Source organism: Pteronotus mesoamericanus, unplaced genomic scaffold, assembly GCF_021234165.1.
Source record: "Pteronotus mesoamericanus isolate MK-2021 breed Mesoamerican mustached bat unplaced genomic scaffold, CSHL_Meso_final scaffold_651, whole genome shotgun sequence".
Classification (NCBI taxonomy): domain Eukaryota; kingdom Metazoa; phylum Chordata; class Mammalia; order Chiroptera; family Mormoopidae; genus Pteronotus; species Pteronotus mesoamericanus.
In genome coordinates, this window is record NW_026555325.1 from 16,375,413 (window position 1) to 16,389,961 (window position 14,549).

The 14,549-nt window shown below is 42.5% G+C and overlaps 1 protein-coding gene across 6 annotated transcripts in view; it reads left to right on the top strand.

Moving 5' to 3' along the window:
* The window catches only part of FMNL2 (formin like 2), a 300,538-nt gene that overhangs the window by 255,490 nt on the left and 30,499 nt on the right, over positions 1–14,549 (top strand). For all 6 annotated transcript variants that reach the window (XR_008528208.1, XR_008528209.1, XR_008528210.1 and 3 more), the window contains 6 exons: positions 847–921; positions 4,810–4,920; positions 7,616–7,765; positions 9,562–9,663; positions 11,435–11,747; positions 12,078–12,290. Coding sequence is in view for 3 of the 6 variants with exons in the window: in XM_054562400.1 (XP_054418375.1) it covers positions 847–921; positions 4,810–4,920; positions 7,616–7,765; positions 9,562–9,663; positions 11,435–11,747; positions 12,078–12,290 (964 nt within the window). In the remaining 3 variants the exon portion in view is untranslated. The remainder of the gene's footprint in view (positions 1–846; positions 922–4,809; positions 4,921–7,615; positions 7,766–9,561; positions 9,664–11,434; positions 11,748–12,077; positions 12,291–14,549) is intronic.

The following is a 14,549-nucleotide window of genomic DNA, read 5'->3' on the forward strand; positions in this document are numbered from 1 at the left end:
GAAGGTGGAATAAATAAACCAGTGGGTGAAGGACTTCACTCTAATGAAGGTAGCCAAGGACACCGACAGAATTAAAAGTTTATCCTTGGATTTGGGGACTGAGTCTCCAGAGAGTTATTTGATATAAATCTTTCTTTGACTTTGTGTTTTGAACTCAGTTTGTTTAATTCCGTATATAAGCAAACACTTTGGAGACCTGGAATTCACAGGATTTAATGTCTTATTTCTTCTGTTCAGCAAAAACATTAATTCGAGCTGAATTGCATGCGCTTCTGGCCTCTGGAGTGATCTTTCATGAGTCACCGCAGGTTTCTATACTCACCTTGAATGAGTTAATATAGCTCCCTAAGTTTCTATGTTGTAGCTTTGCACTAAAATTACTTAATTAGTTTATAAGAAAATTTTAACCTGCTTTTCAAGGAATGTAAATACAAAATTGGTAAGATCTTTTAGCATGTCTTCTGTACTTCTATAAAAAAGTTAAAAAGTACTTCTGTGAAAAGAAAAGCTCTGGTGATTTTTTTTAAACCATAAGCAACATTCCGGGATTCTGAATGCAGGTTAATAAAGTTGGTGGGACATGCAAATATAACCCACGAAAGAAGAACACATTTGATACGGATTTCAAAATATCAAGAGAACATGCAAAGGAAACCAAGGGTCAGTTTGGGTCCTGGCTCATGTTGCTATTTGCCAAGTTAACTAGCTTGGAAGAAAAGTAAATAGTGTGTGAGAGGGAAGAAAATAGATACTCTGGAAATGATTATTAATGCTGAAATTTCTGCATCTAATTTTGGAATGCTTATGTTTGGAATTTCACATGCACAATGAAAATGTGTGTTTCAGGTTTGTGGAGAAAAACAGCGCTTTGAGAAGTTGATGGAACATTTCAGGAATGAAGACAATAACATAGATTTTATGGTGAGCTATTTTAGTACCACATTTAATAAAACAACCTCAATTTCATCACTTTTTCCTAAACCTATTGATATATTTATTATACATACATATGTTACAAAGGACAGAAAATCGAGCATAATATGTTATAGATCCAATGTAGACTGTCTCTCTTAATCTGTATTTTTCCCTTTATGTCATTTATTTCCTGTTTTATTCATTCTATATGCACGGTACCACAGGCCGCAAATACTGATTATTTGCAGCAGATAAGGGGCGAGGCCATGCACTTAGGGAAAAGGAGTTAACGTGTGGTGCATGTGCCTGCAGTTGCCCACTTTAGCTGCTGGAGGTGCTGCATAAGAATCCTTAAGGCAGGAAACCAGAATCTTGACCATTTTGCCTTTTACACAATCCAGCCAGGAGCCTTCTCCAGACAATATTCACAATGACTGAAGTGCTTTCTTTTGCGGAATTGACTGTATACATCCCCCATGTTAATATATAGTAGTTTTTTTTCCCCTCTTGATCTCTTTCCTGCTCTAGTAATTCTGTGAAAGGCATACTTACCCTGTAGATCCTTTTACAGTGTAAATCTCATACAACCACATGGGGCTCAGCAGCAGGACTATCATCTTCCCAAACGAACAGCACAAGGAGTTCGAGCACTTCTGATTTCATATACCTCAGCCTAATCCTGCACCGAAGGTGGAATCTCCTACAGAGAATTTCCTGAGATAGATTACTCTGGAGTGCATGCAGGTTGGCAGGTGTTCTCTGACCTGACCAGGGAGATGCACAGGTCTTCTGCACCCGAGAGGCCCCCCCCGCCCCGGGCTTACTCTCCCAGGTTGCTGCTGCCTGGGACAGCCATCCCAGTCAGGTCTCACGCTGTCCAGGCTTCGAAAACCTGGGCTTAGGGTGCCAGGCAGGGTTTTCATTTGAATTGCTTCAGGGACTGTAAAATATGAAATATAGCTTTGCAGATTTCTAACCCTTTAAGTTAAACATTTTTTTCTGGGTCCTCAAATTTCATATGCATTGTGGCCTTTAGCCCTTTCCAAAATTCAGAGAGAGATGAAATCTTTTATAGAAAAGATTTTCTGTTCCATGAAGCCTATGTATGTATGCTTTTTAAAAGGTAAAAAATGAATGCGAAACAAGGAATAGTTTACCCTGACTTTTTAAGTCTTGCTATTAGGATTTGTGTGTGTGTGTGTGTGTGTGTGTGTGTGTGTGTGTGTGTGTGTGTCTTTATGTCTGTCTGTACTGGTGATAAATAGGAGAAGAAGTTAGGCCCTGGCTCACTTGACTAGTTCCTTTTCTTGGCCTCGCAGGGGAACTTGTTCCCTTAAGCTGGGGTTGTAAACGGGAGGCTCCCAGGCTGAAGCCAACTTCGGGCTTGTGAGTTAGTCTGCCAGTGATGGATGCCCTTCCATGACAGAACTTGGAAATTGTGCATAGAAGTATGGATTTCTGATTTTCTTAAGCTAAAACTTTTTGATAACACCATAGGTACCTGTCCTTTCAGGATATCAGCTGCTGGAGCCACGTAGCCCCTATTCCTTTAGTCTGAAGATAAAATTTCCAGTTCGTCACAGTCTACACCATTCCCTATTGTGTTACACGTGGCCACCTCCCTCATTTATCATATGTACAGGGTCTCTCTGCCACTTGAGTTTGTGTTAAAATTATAATTAAAGGTCCTTCAAAATACCTGTACTGTTTACAAACAAGAGCATATTTGCTATGAATACACTTATTCATATATACAGGCATTGTGTGTGTGTGTGTGTGTGTGTGTGTGTGTGTGTATAAACATATATACATGAACATTATTTAGAGGCTGCTGGCATACAGGTACTGTGTGCTTGATTTATGTGTCACCAAGCAAATAGTTACCTCTTAGGCATATCGTAAAACTCAACAGATCATTTAGACCTGCTTTCAGAAGAGAAGTGGAAATATGCCAAAATCCTACCATATTTTTTCTCCAGAAAATGAGGCTTTTCATAGCTGCAATTAAGGCGCATAACCTCCCAAACAACTTATTCCTTATAAAATATAAATTCCTCTAACATGCACAAAACCTTTTAATGTATTTTTTGGTGGACAAAAGAAAACAAAAAACTGTTCAAATCTTCTTTGGCTTATTAAACCATAGCACCTGCAGTAATTTTTTAGTAAATTGCCATAGCACCTCCTTGTCACCTAGAGGATCGACCCGTCTTCCAAGAACAGCCAATGTATAACATGCTCAAAGAAGAATCTAATGTGATACAAATAATTTTAAAAAGATAAAGGAGAAATGGGGATTGTGGGAGAGTAAGTTGATTTTCAGAGTAAATGTGACTCTAGGTCCCACAGTCATTTTACCTCCTTGCAGGAGGCTCTGTTTAACTGTAGAGAAAAAGCATTAGTGAGCTATTTTCACCATAAATAAATTGACTATCACTATTAAAAGCAAAATAGATCTGTTGAACTCCGTGTTGTTTTTACCAAACTAGGGTCTGGTTTTCTCTGTGGCCAGTCTCAGGGCCAGTGATGTAATTGTGTGTAGAAAGCAGTAAATCCATGGCTTTTATGGAATGGAAACAAATTGATTATTTAAAATGGAAAGCCAGGCCCAGCTGGGTAGCTCAGCTGGTTAGAGTGTTGTCCCGATACACCAAGGCCACGCGCTCCCTCTCCAGTCAGGGCACGTACAAGGAGCAGCCCACAAGTGCATCTAGAAGCACAACAGCAAGTTGGTGTTTCTCGTTCCCTTCTTCTCTCTCTCTAAAGTCAATCAATAAAAAGAAAATAATAATAATAATAATAATAAAATGGAAAGATGGGTGAGAGATCCTGAAATGACCCTGTTGGTATGGTGGGGTCACAGTGAGATTTTAGAAGTGACTATAATCAAATCACCTATGATTATAGGAGACTTGAATGTTTTTCTTTGTAATTTTATATTTTCTACAATGTATCTGTAATAACTTATAGAGTTTATTCTGTATACCTATAAGACTTTTAATGGCTTTAACATTAACATACATAAATGGCTTTACAGTTAACATACTATCCAGTTTACTCATCTAAATTGTATGAGACAACATATTTTTAGTGTATTTGTAGGGCTGTGCAGTCAACATTGAAGTCTAATTTAGAAAATTTTGTTGACCCCAAAAGGATCCTCATACCCATGAGCAGTCACTCCCCATTTTCTCCCATGCCCAGTTCTAGGCAACTACTAACCTACTTTCTGCCTCTGTAGATTTGCCTTTTCTGGATATTTCATATATATAGACTAATATATGTCATCTTTTGGGACTTTTTTCACTTATCATGTGTTCAAGTTCATCCATGTTGTAGCACATATCAGTACTTCATTCCTTTTTATTGTTGCATAATATTCCATGGCATGGATATATCCCATTTTTTTAATCCATTAGTTGATAGATGTTCTTTTCCTCCCACATTTTGGTTATTATGAATAATGGTACGATGAACATTAGTGTACAAGTTTTTATGTGGATGTATATTTCCATTTCTCTTGGGTATATATACCTAAGAATGAGACTGCTGGGTCATTGTGAGGAACTGTGAAACTTTTCTCAGTGGCTGCACTATTCTCTCTCCTCACCAGCAATGGATGAGGGTTTGAACTTTTCTACATCCTTGTCATCATTTATTATCTTTCTTTTTGGTTCTAGCCATCCTAGTGGATGTGAAGTGGCATCTAATTATGGTATCTGTATGACTTTTGAATATATATATATATATATAAATATTTGTAAAGACCCCATGAAATGAAGAAAAAGGATATTGGTAAATGAGCTTAGATTTGTGCGATTGAAAGCATGTATTATGATTAAACTGAGAAAACAAGTTTGGAGCTCATCTAACCTGTTGGTAATTTCATTTCAGGTGGCCTCTATGCAGTTTATTAATATTGTAGTCCATTCAGTAGAAGATATGAATTTCAGAGTTCACCTTCAATATGAATTTACCAAATTAGGCCTGGATGAATACTTGGATGTAAGTATAATTGAAAGCTGTAGCTCTAACATAAGACTGGATTTATTGCCTACCGTCAAAGATACGCTTCCATGCGATAAGGAACACTTAAAGCTCTACGCCATCAACTCAGCATACTGCTAGTTAAAGGGAGTCAATCCGAGTGACACAGTCTGCCAGAGGAGCTGGGTGCCTGCAGACCTCCCGGGACCTCAGGCTCTCTGCTGCCGGCAGTCTTTTAGTACCAGAGCCAGATAACCTCATGCAGCCTTGCTGCAGCTTTCCTCTGCATTTGAGCTTTGTCTGGGTCAAGTCTCAATGCACCCTTCATTTTGGCTGTTGGGCAATTCACATTCTTGGTTACTCTGGGGAACCTGATTGGGCAGGGAAAGTCAAACTCAGACTGCTGTAGACTTATGAATAATTGCTTAAAGCTTAAAAAAAAAAAATGAGGAGAGGAACACTAGAGACTTCCTTGAATAGTTGTTAAATTCTGCTTAAAATGTTTGTGGCTTTAGAAGCTCTACTTTTGGATCTTGGGGAAAGGGGGTTAAAGTTTCTTTTTCTCTTGCTCCCTTGCAGAAGTGCTCAGCCAGCTCCCTGATGTTCTTCAGCTCAGAGACGGGGGGTGGGTGGGGGGGTGGGGGGGTGGGGGGGGTTTGATGTGAAAGCCATAAATGGACTCAAGTAGCTCTGTGTGCGCAGGATGTACCCTTCTCCTCTCACTTTTCGGCAGTTAGGTTTTCCATTCTACATAAGAATGGCCCCTTTGAACTTGGAAGATCACTAGTGATGATAGGGCAAGAACTGTTGAGCTCAATTTCAAGGCTGTTTCTAGTTTTCAAGAAGACAGAAGTACTTTCCTTGAACATATCAAGTTCAGCTGCCCATCTTCCTTAGGGGTGAAGCCAGGGACTCACACATCTGTGCCCTCAGTTTATTGCAAGGTAGAATCACAGAATTGGTTACTCTGGAGCTTATGGCCTTCCTTCTGAGATCAGCCAGGTTGCTCTTGAATAGACTGGCCTTACATTGTCTAAAGACTACTTGGGGAGAGGCATGATAGATTTCCATTAAAGAGTTGTTTGAATTGTCTTCCCATTTAAAGGCTCGCTAATGTCTTTGACAGGATATTGTACTGAAAGACACTTTACTGCTTTGAGATCAAGGTTTGTCTGTCCTCCTTCCCTACATGCTCTGAGAATAATAGCATTTGAACAGAATTTCAGCGTCTAGCTCCCTAATGTTCTGGGTTCGGTTTTGTGATGGGTGTGCAGAGCTCACTTCTGGCTCCAGGTTACAATGCCAGGTAATAACATACTAGAACCTGCTGTTCATTGTGAGTCCTGTGAGAAATCTGCTAAACTTTTCCATTTTCTTTTCTAGACTGTGTCCTTATTCAGAAATCCTTTTCATTTCTGACTCTCAAACTAAAATGGTGTGTGCTGTCTTCAGAACAAGCTCAGTCGTAGGTTAGACCTAGGAGAAAATCTGTTTTCCTGAGAATTTATGTAGAGTTCCCCTTAAATATTTAAGACTTTTTCAAAACTCTCTGTTTCTTTAACTTCCTAGTCTGTTGGTTCTGGACCCTGATAAGTAGAAGTGGTTGGAAGAATAATATTATAAGCACATAATATATAAATACATTATTAGTTTACAAAAACCAGCCTTGTTGCCCTGGCTGGTGTGGCTCAGTTGGTTGGAACGTCACCCCGTAAACCAAAAGGTTGTGAGTTTGATTCTTGGTCAGGGCATGTGCCCGGGTTATAGGTTTGTTCCCATCCCGGGTGCATACAGGAGGCAACCAATCAATGTTTCTCTCTCTTTCTCTTCCCCCTACAAAAAAAAGCAATAAAAAAAAATGTCCTCAGGTAAAGATTAAAACAAAAACAAAATGAACCCAGCCTTGTTAAGGAGCCATTGGCTTGTTCAGTAAGGATTTATCGGCATCGTGCATGTGCCGGTTATTACTCTAGCTACTTATCTGCTCCCCAGGGAAAGCCATGACTTAGGTTACTTCTAAAGAAGACTCACTGATTTATTTGACCTCTAATTTCACCTAAGAGTTAGTTGACTTCCTTTTGGAATGCCTGGCCCTGAATGCAGACAATGGGGGAAAGCTTCCTGATCTGTGCTTTGGGGAACCCTGAGTTCCTCATGTTGGGCAGTGTCTCAGGGAGTTGTGGAGGGTGGGTTCTAGCATTTGTACTGAAATAAGGCCCAAGGCTCATAGACAGGGTCAGTGCCTCCCCCACCTCCCGTCAAGCCTTCCCTCATCTAGAGCTACCATCACTACCCAGGCAAGAGACTACCCACTCCCACCTCTTCTCATACACAGATGCCCCTCAAGTTTTTGTCCCCTGTGACTGTTGTTCCCTTTCAAAGCTGCTTTTAATTTTTCTGTTTTCCTGATTTCACTTATATCAAAATGTTTTAGATTGGAATATATCCACTTGGAGACTATATGCACAGGAAGGATTAGGGAGGAAACGTGGGTATATTTGGGAGAGGGTGTTCTCCAGAAAATAATCTGATGGTACCCTCTTAGGTGGTTACTCTGTAATTCTCTTAAGGAAGATGACGTATATCGAACCCTGCCTTGTAAAAGGCGAGACTATTTGGAACAAAGAAAATATGTAGGCTGTTGCATAATCATGTCCTATTGATGTTTTCACAGATAAGCTAACACCACCTTCTCTGGCACTTTGATTTTTAGAAGCTGAAACACACGGAGAGTGACAAGCTGCAGGTACAGATTCAGGCTTACCTGGACAACGTGTTCGACGTGGGAGCGCTGCTGGAGGATGCTGAAACCAAGAATGCAGCCTTGGAAAGGGTGGAAGAGCTGGAAGAAAACATCTCTCATGTAACTACTTCTCAAGAGAGGGAAAAACTGCTTGTGTTTCAACTGGCTGCAAAGCAGAATAATTTCGTGGCAATAAATGAAAGGACCCGGAATATGGGGATGAGCTGGAACTTGGGATAGAGAGCTAGCAGAAGCCATGATGGGTTCTTGTGAAGAAGGCTAGTGTGTTACTTCAGACTAAATGGAACCCATCGCCTTGCCTTAGCTCACCTGCCCAGTGTCTGGCGAGCCCACGTTTCCCAGCCAGCTTTGTTAGTGGCGCGGGAGAGTTAAATGATTGGCATTACCTAGGGGGAAGTGCAACTCAGTTAAGTGAATTTGGCCCGAGGCAAATAGGTATCTCCTGAATGAGACATCTTTTTTTTTTTTAACCTGGCCCTAAATGAGAGATCTTCTACCAGATGTGTCCACATAAACCCATGTACGGAAGATCTAGTGGCTTTGTGATGCCTGTCTTCACATTCCAGCCTGGTGGCTTCTCAAGTTTCTAAATACATTCATTTCAATGAGAAGCGCTTTCAAAGGAATTAGCAAGCTTTCCCATATGTCCTCCTCTTTGAAGCAGAGAGTCCTCTGAATATCGTGTTAGCTCTGTGTCAGGCAAGGGGCTTGTTTTCCTTTGAGGGGGTGTCCTTGCCACAGACCCAGTTGAATATGAGTCCAGAGACCTTTTGAGGTTATTCATGTATCCATCCATTCCACTAATATTTAATATTGCAAGAATGAACGGAAAAAAACGGTACTGCTTAGAAACCCAAGCATTGTGAGGACCAGAGTCTTTCCATGGATCCTGAGTGACATGCCCTTGATTGTGAAATGAATTGTCTCCTTTTGGAGGGATATTATTTTCCCCTTTGAACATTTATTTCCCTCCACATTTCCTTAGTTACTAGCATTCCATGCATTTACCATTCTTCACCTTTTTCCCTCACTCTGCCGGTGGCCGTCTCCATGGCTCACGGTTGAGCCAAGTGGCCAAAACTCCTCCCTTTGAAATGCTACCGTGAGGGCTACACCTGGGTGGCACCTGCTTGGGAAGAGCATTCACAGGCCTGGTGTTTCTTCCCTTAGAAGATTTGTATTATATTAATCTGAGTCCAATCAAGGCCAATCTCTCTCCTTCCCTCACCTTGCCTCCCTGATTTTCTTTACCTGTGATCATTTTCCGTGGGATGTAAGAATTCAGAGGCTGCTCAGTTCCAGAGCCTTATGTGAAAAGTAACTGTTTAACACATGGCTCACCCTGCCTCCTCTTGAAGCCTCGGCCAGCATCGCATGACTACACTCGCGTCCCCCACTTTGTAGCAGGCCACCTGTTCATTTGAACTGCCCCCGCAACGTGACTTTTATTATTTGGGTAGTTTGGGTCAAAGCAAGCAGTAGTATTTTTCCCACTGGTTACCTATGATAACAGAGCTAAGTTTTCTGGAACAGCAGTTTTCAAGGAATTTTGCCTAATGGCTCTTTCTTAGGGGAGGAGAGGTGGACCTCCTCCTCCCTTACCTGTTGTTCTCCAGCCCCAGCTGAAATGGAGAGAGGCACACTGTTTATGTGGAAACACTAAGGAAGAGATGTATGGGTTTTATTAAGGATCTCATAAAAATTAATTCACTTTAGAAACAAACATGTATCCAGAACCATATTATAAATATTAATGTTTCCAGAGAGCAACTTGCGGAACACATGCAGAGCTCTGATGGGCCCCTTATGGCCTTCGAGCCCTGCTTTCTGAGAACCGAGAACCTGATCAGAATGATCCTGTGTTGTGACGCAGCTTCCCTTTGAAAACTTTACAGTTGTCTGAAAAACTGCAAGACACAGAGAATGAAGCCATGTCGAAGATCGTGGAACTGGAAAAGCAGCTCATGCAGAGGAACAAGGAGCTGGATGTTGTTCGAGTAAGTGTGAGGGTGACAGCCAGCCCAGATGGCCGTTGCGGACAGTACGCTCCGGCCCCAGTAGTGCGCTCTAGTAGTGCGCTCATGTCAGAGGGACGCGTTGATGTAGCGTGGTGATTGGAACTGTTTCAGAGGTGATACTCCAAAGAAAAGTACACATTGTTATGGTCTGTGTACACATGTGCGTGCAATCAAAGGGTTGGGGTTCCGTATGTTCTTATCACAGGTTTGGGGAGCAACAATATTTTCCCATCTGGACAAGTCGGAGTTGATTATGTGGATCTCCCATTTGGATGGAAATAAAAACACAGCATGGATTTAATTCATGCCACTTATGTATTTTTGATAGACCTTACATTTCTTTGTTTGCTTTGCTTCTACTTGAAACCCGATTTTGGTGGTTGCCATGGAAATGGTGAAAGCACAACACAGGCGAGACCTAATGGCATTCACCAAAAGAAGGGAGGAAGGAAGGAAGGAAGGAAGGAAGGAAGGAAGGAAGGAAGGAAGGAAGGAAGGAAGGAAGGAAGGAAGGAAACAAGGAAACAAAAAAAAAAGGCAAGGAAAGAAAAAAGGCAAAGCAAAACCAATCCATTTTATTATCAGATAATCACAGCTATTTTTTTTGGCATTAGCATTGTTTTACCTTATGCATCAGGTATTTATGGAGTCCGTCCGTGTGTTTAGAATTGTACAGAACATAAAACCACTAAAATGCCTGGAAGGCTTTCAGGCAAATGGCTTGCCTTTACACCACCGTTAATGAAATGGCACATTTTATGCGATGGTTATCATGTCTGTGTGTGTTGCTTGATATTCTGACATGTCCTACAGTTAACTCTAGGAAATTTATTTTCTGGCACGCCATCGAGGCAAAGCTGTAGCATATGGACTCAATTCAAGTTCAGAATCTCAGATTATTAATAATGGACAGGGTGTGAAGAATGTTTCCCTGCCTGCTGGAGGTTTGTGGTGAGAGATCCCATGTCCGAGGCCCAGCAAGTAAGTTCCATAAAAACTCTCACTGGAACCTCCGTGAGCCCCTTATAAAAGGAACAAGGACGGCCTTTGAATTGAAAATTGTAACTTCTTTGTTTTCTGCTAAAAACCTAGACAGAAATAAGCACTTCGTGGAGGGAAGCTTCGGCCTGTGTTGTTAGCTGCATTACCAAAGGGAGAATGTTACAACAATCGCTGTCCGGAGCTTGGTCAAGGGGACATTGTGAAGGCCAGAGAGGTCCGTTCAGGGACAGTCAGCCCCTGGCTACTCACCGCTAGATTATCCCGTGCTTTGCAGATTTTTAATCCCACTCTGACTTCTATCCAAGTCTGATTTAGGGCCCTTTTGTCTACTGTTAGCTGATATGTGTCTAGGAGTTAAAATGAATTTTAAAATAACTGAAAGGAAAACACTCTACAGCACCAGAATATCCCCAGGGCAGCTCAAAGCCGGCTATAAAACCATTTTTGAGTCATCTCTGCCTTGTTTCTTTCCACCTGCAGGGAAAATCGAGTTAGCCGCATTTATTATTGGGAAGAACCACATTAACAATAAGAATTGCTAACATATATTACATGCATTACCAGTGAACAAATGGTAATGAATGGGACTTTATAGGTTCTGGCTGAGTTCCATAGAATTCCTGTGTATGAGTATACTTTTCCTATTCTGTGTGTGTGGTTATTTTCTGTATCCTTGTTTCGCCAATCTGATGGTAAGAGGCATGCATGTCATGCGAAGACAGACTCTTGACCATGGACTCTTTTGCAGGAAATCTACAAAGATGCAAACACCCAGGTTCACACGTTAAGGAAAATGGTCAAAGAAAAAGAAGAAGCTATTCAAAGACAGTCTACCCTGGAAAAAAAGATTCATGAACTGGAGAAACAAGGGACCATTAAAATTCAGAAGAAAGGGGATGGGGACATCGCCATACTGCCAGTTGTGGCTTCTGGCACATTGTCTTCCGGGTCAGAAGTGGCAGTGGGTAACTTTGTGGGACCAATAACAGGGGCCGCCTGCTCAGGACCCTTGCCCCCGCCTCCCCCACCACTACCTCCGTCATCAGACTCACCCGAAGCAGGTAAGAAGCCTTGGCACGAGAACTGAGGTGGTATGGGGGTATTTGTATTTATTTAGTTAGTTTTAACCCACTGTCATTTATATCCTTCGCTTTTGTTGGCATGTTCTTTTACTTACTAATTTTAAGAACTTTTTCATTTTGAGACTGAGGTCGTGAGTCTTCATTTCACATATGTTGCAGGATATTCCTCATTGACAAATTTTATAGTCTTTGAAAAACTCCTTTTTCCTTTGCAGGGTTTGTTTTCTGATACTCCATGTGCACCTGACATGTTGCAGGAAAAACCATGCTCCTATTTTCAAAGTCAATTTGTTTCTTTTCTTTTGCCAGTGCAAAATGGTCCAGTAACACCACCGATGCCACCCCCGCCTCCACCCCCTCCCCCTCCCCCGCCGCCTCCACCCCCTCCCCTGCCTCCACCTCTGCCGGGTCCTGCAGCCGAGACTGCGCCCGCTCCTCCTTTACCACCCCCGCTTCCTCCTTCTGCACCTCCGCTGCCTGGGACGTCTTCACCCACAGTGGTTTTCAACTCAGGATTAGCAGGTAAGAGCACAGAATTAAGACCCAGGTATTTGCATAAGAAATACTTGTTTGTTTTAACTCTGGAGGGTTAAAGCCATTCTTTCAAAGTCCAAGTCTCTTAAAGTTACATGTATCTCCTCTTCATATAAGAACAATCCTGCTAATATACAGGAAAATTGTGGTGCACAGGAGGCATTTTTCTCTGAATAGATTTTTCCCTCTCTCCCCAGCAGGAGGTTCTGATCTCACACTGTCTTAGCACCTTCTAGAGAAGGGAAGAGAGACAAGTTCCTTCTTAGGGATCAGTGCATTTTCACAGGTTCAGCAAACAGTTCTGGACATCTGTAGTGGTCAAAGCTCGAACACAAAGTGCTTCCGGTGCTTGTGTCTCTTTATACCTTGAAGGTATTTGCAATGTCACCTAAAAAGGGGGAAAGTGCCCTTTTGTGTAATTGCCACATGTAGGCTTCCAGACATTTCTTCTGAGCATTTGAGCTTTTGAGGACATCAGAATTCACTACAGTACAATTAAGCTTCAAGGCAAAACGTTGCCAACAGCAGTATCTCCATGCCTTGAAATGCTTCCAAATTATACACATCGTCTTCCTGCTAACCAGGACAAAATGCAGCACCCTTACCTCACCTGAAATAAAACAGGGTGGGTGTGAGCAAGAGGAAGACAGTTGCACTAATGCCTTGAAATGTAAGTTCTTATTTTTGACTCACCAAAATTAAAGTTTACTCTTCTCTAAAATACTGCAAGCCATTTTCTAGGCCATAGAATGTTTTCCTGGCTTTTGGGCCGCTCTGAGCTATGCCATGCTATCCGGGTGACATCGGGCAATTCTGCTTCCTCATCCACTGCAGTCCTTGTGAGGTCTCTTATTTCTGCTGAAGAGCTACCCCTCCACCGGTCCCCATTTCCAAGGCCGCAGTGGCTCTCGGAGCCTTTTGCCCAGACAGCCTGAGCTGTAAAGGATTTCTGAGTCTCCATCCTGCAGGGTCTCCATCCTGCCAGCTTCCCCGGCCGGTCTCTAGGGCTGATTCATCCTGGCGACTGTAACCCTCTGGACACCAAAAAGCCACCCACGGCAAACTTGTCTCACATCAAATCTGTGGTGTTTACTTCCACCCCAACTTCTGTAAAACCGTCAAAGTCACAAACAAGGTGCCTGTTTAAAGCAACGTTTGCAGTAAACCAGTGACTTGTTTTAACCTTTCAGGGTCTCCCATCTACCGCTTTCTTCTAGAACCTTTATTGCTTCTGAAGGACAAGAATTGAAAGCATGTCATCGTGGAACAGTTGGCCTTTGGAGTGTAAACAAACAAACAAACCTCTTAAGCAGCCCCAGGAATTTGTCCCATCAACAGACTGTTTTCAAGTGACCGAGTGTGAAAACCTGTCACTGTCCTGTGCACGGGGCTCACTGGCCCGGCCTGGCCCCTGAGCTGCGCACCGCGAGAGATGGCTGCCATGGTGTCTCTCCTGTGGTCCTGCTTCCTTCCTCCCTGGCGAAACCTCACATGTGCTGCGGCCCCCACGCGCGTTCCCTGAGCTCTAACGCGGAACTCAGACCGGCCCTGGCAGAGTGAAAGAGCCACCAGGCTCTGATGTGTAGGTCCAGGGTCCCTCTGAAGGAGCCTTGCCCTCTCTGGTTATTTTTTATTTATTTATTTTTTTGCCTACTTACTTTTAAAAATTTGTTGGCCCCATTGCTTCCCTCAGTTTTGTGGTGTGGAACTCTGTTCCGCAGGCCATCTACCCACTGCCCCCTTTAGAGTCGGTACGATTGAAACTTGTCCCCTTTGTGTTCTATGCAATTTAGAGAATGTAAGTGGAACTAAAGAAACTCCTCTTCAGCGCTGTAAGTGACCTTTAAACAATTATAGGATGTTCTGTTTTACATGATATAAGAATTATAAGACCCCTTATGAGTGTTTGGTAGCTTGACATCAGACCATTTCTATAAGACCTTTAATCTCTTTTCATGACTTATCTTTAATTTGGCCGTTAATGCTTAGCGGTTCTAGCCCATGTGGTAGGATGTTTTACCAGCGCTTTCAGTAGCTGTCTTTCTCTCTTTCTCTGGAAGCAAATGCCAGACAGAATAAAGATGTCCCAGCAGAGCCAGAGACAAAGCTGAGATGATATGCCAAGGGCTCCAGGAGGGCTAGAAACCTGTGACCTGACTAGGTCCCTGGATCTATAGGCAAAAGGGTATCTTCCCAGCCAATGAGCAAGTGTGTTCTTGGTGGCCAAGCCGGGGACCAGGAAGAGGT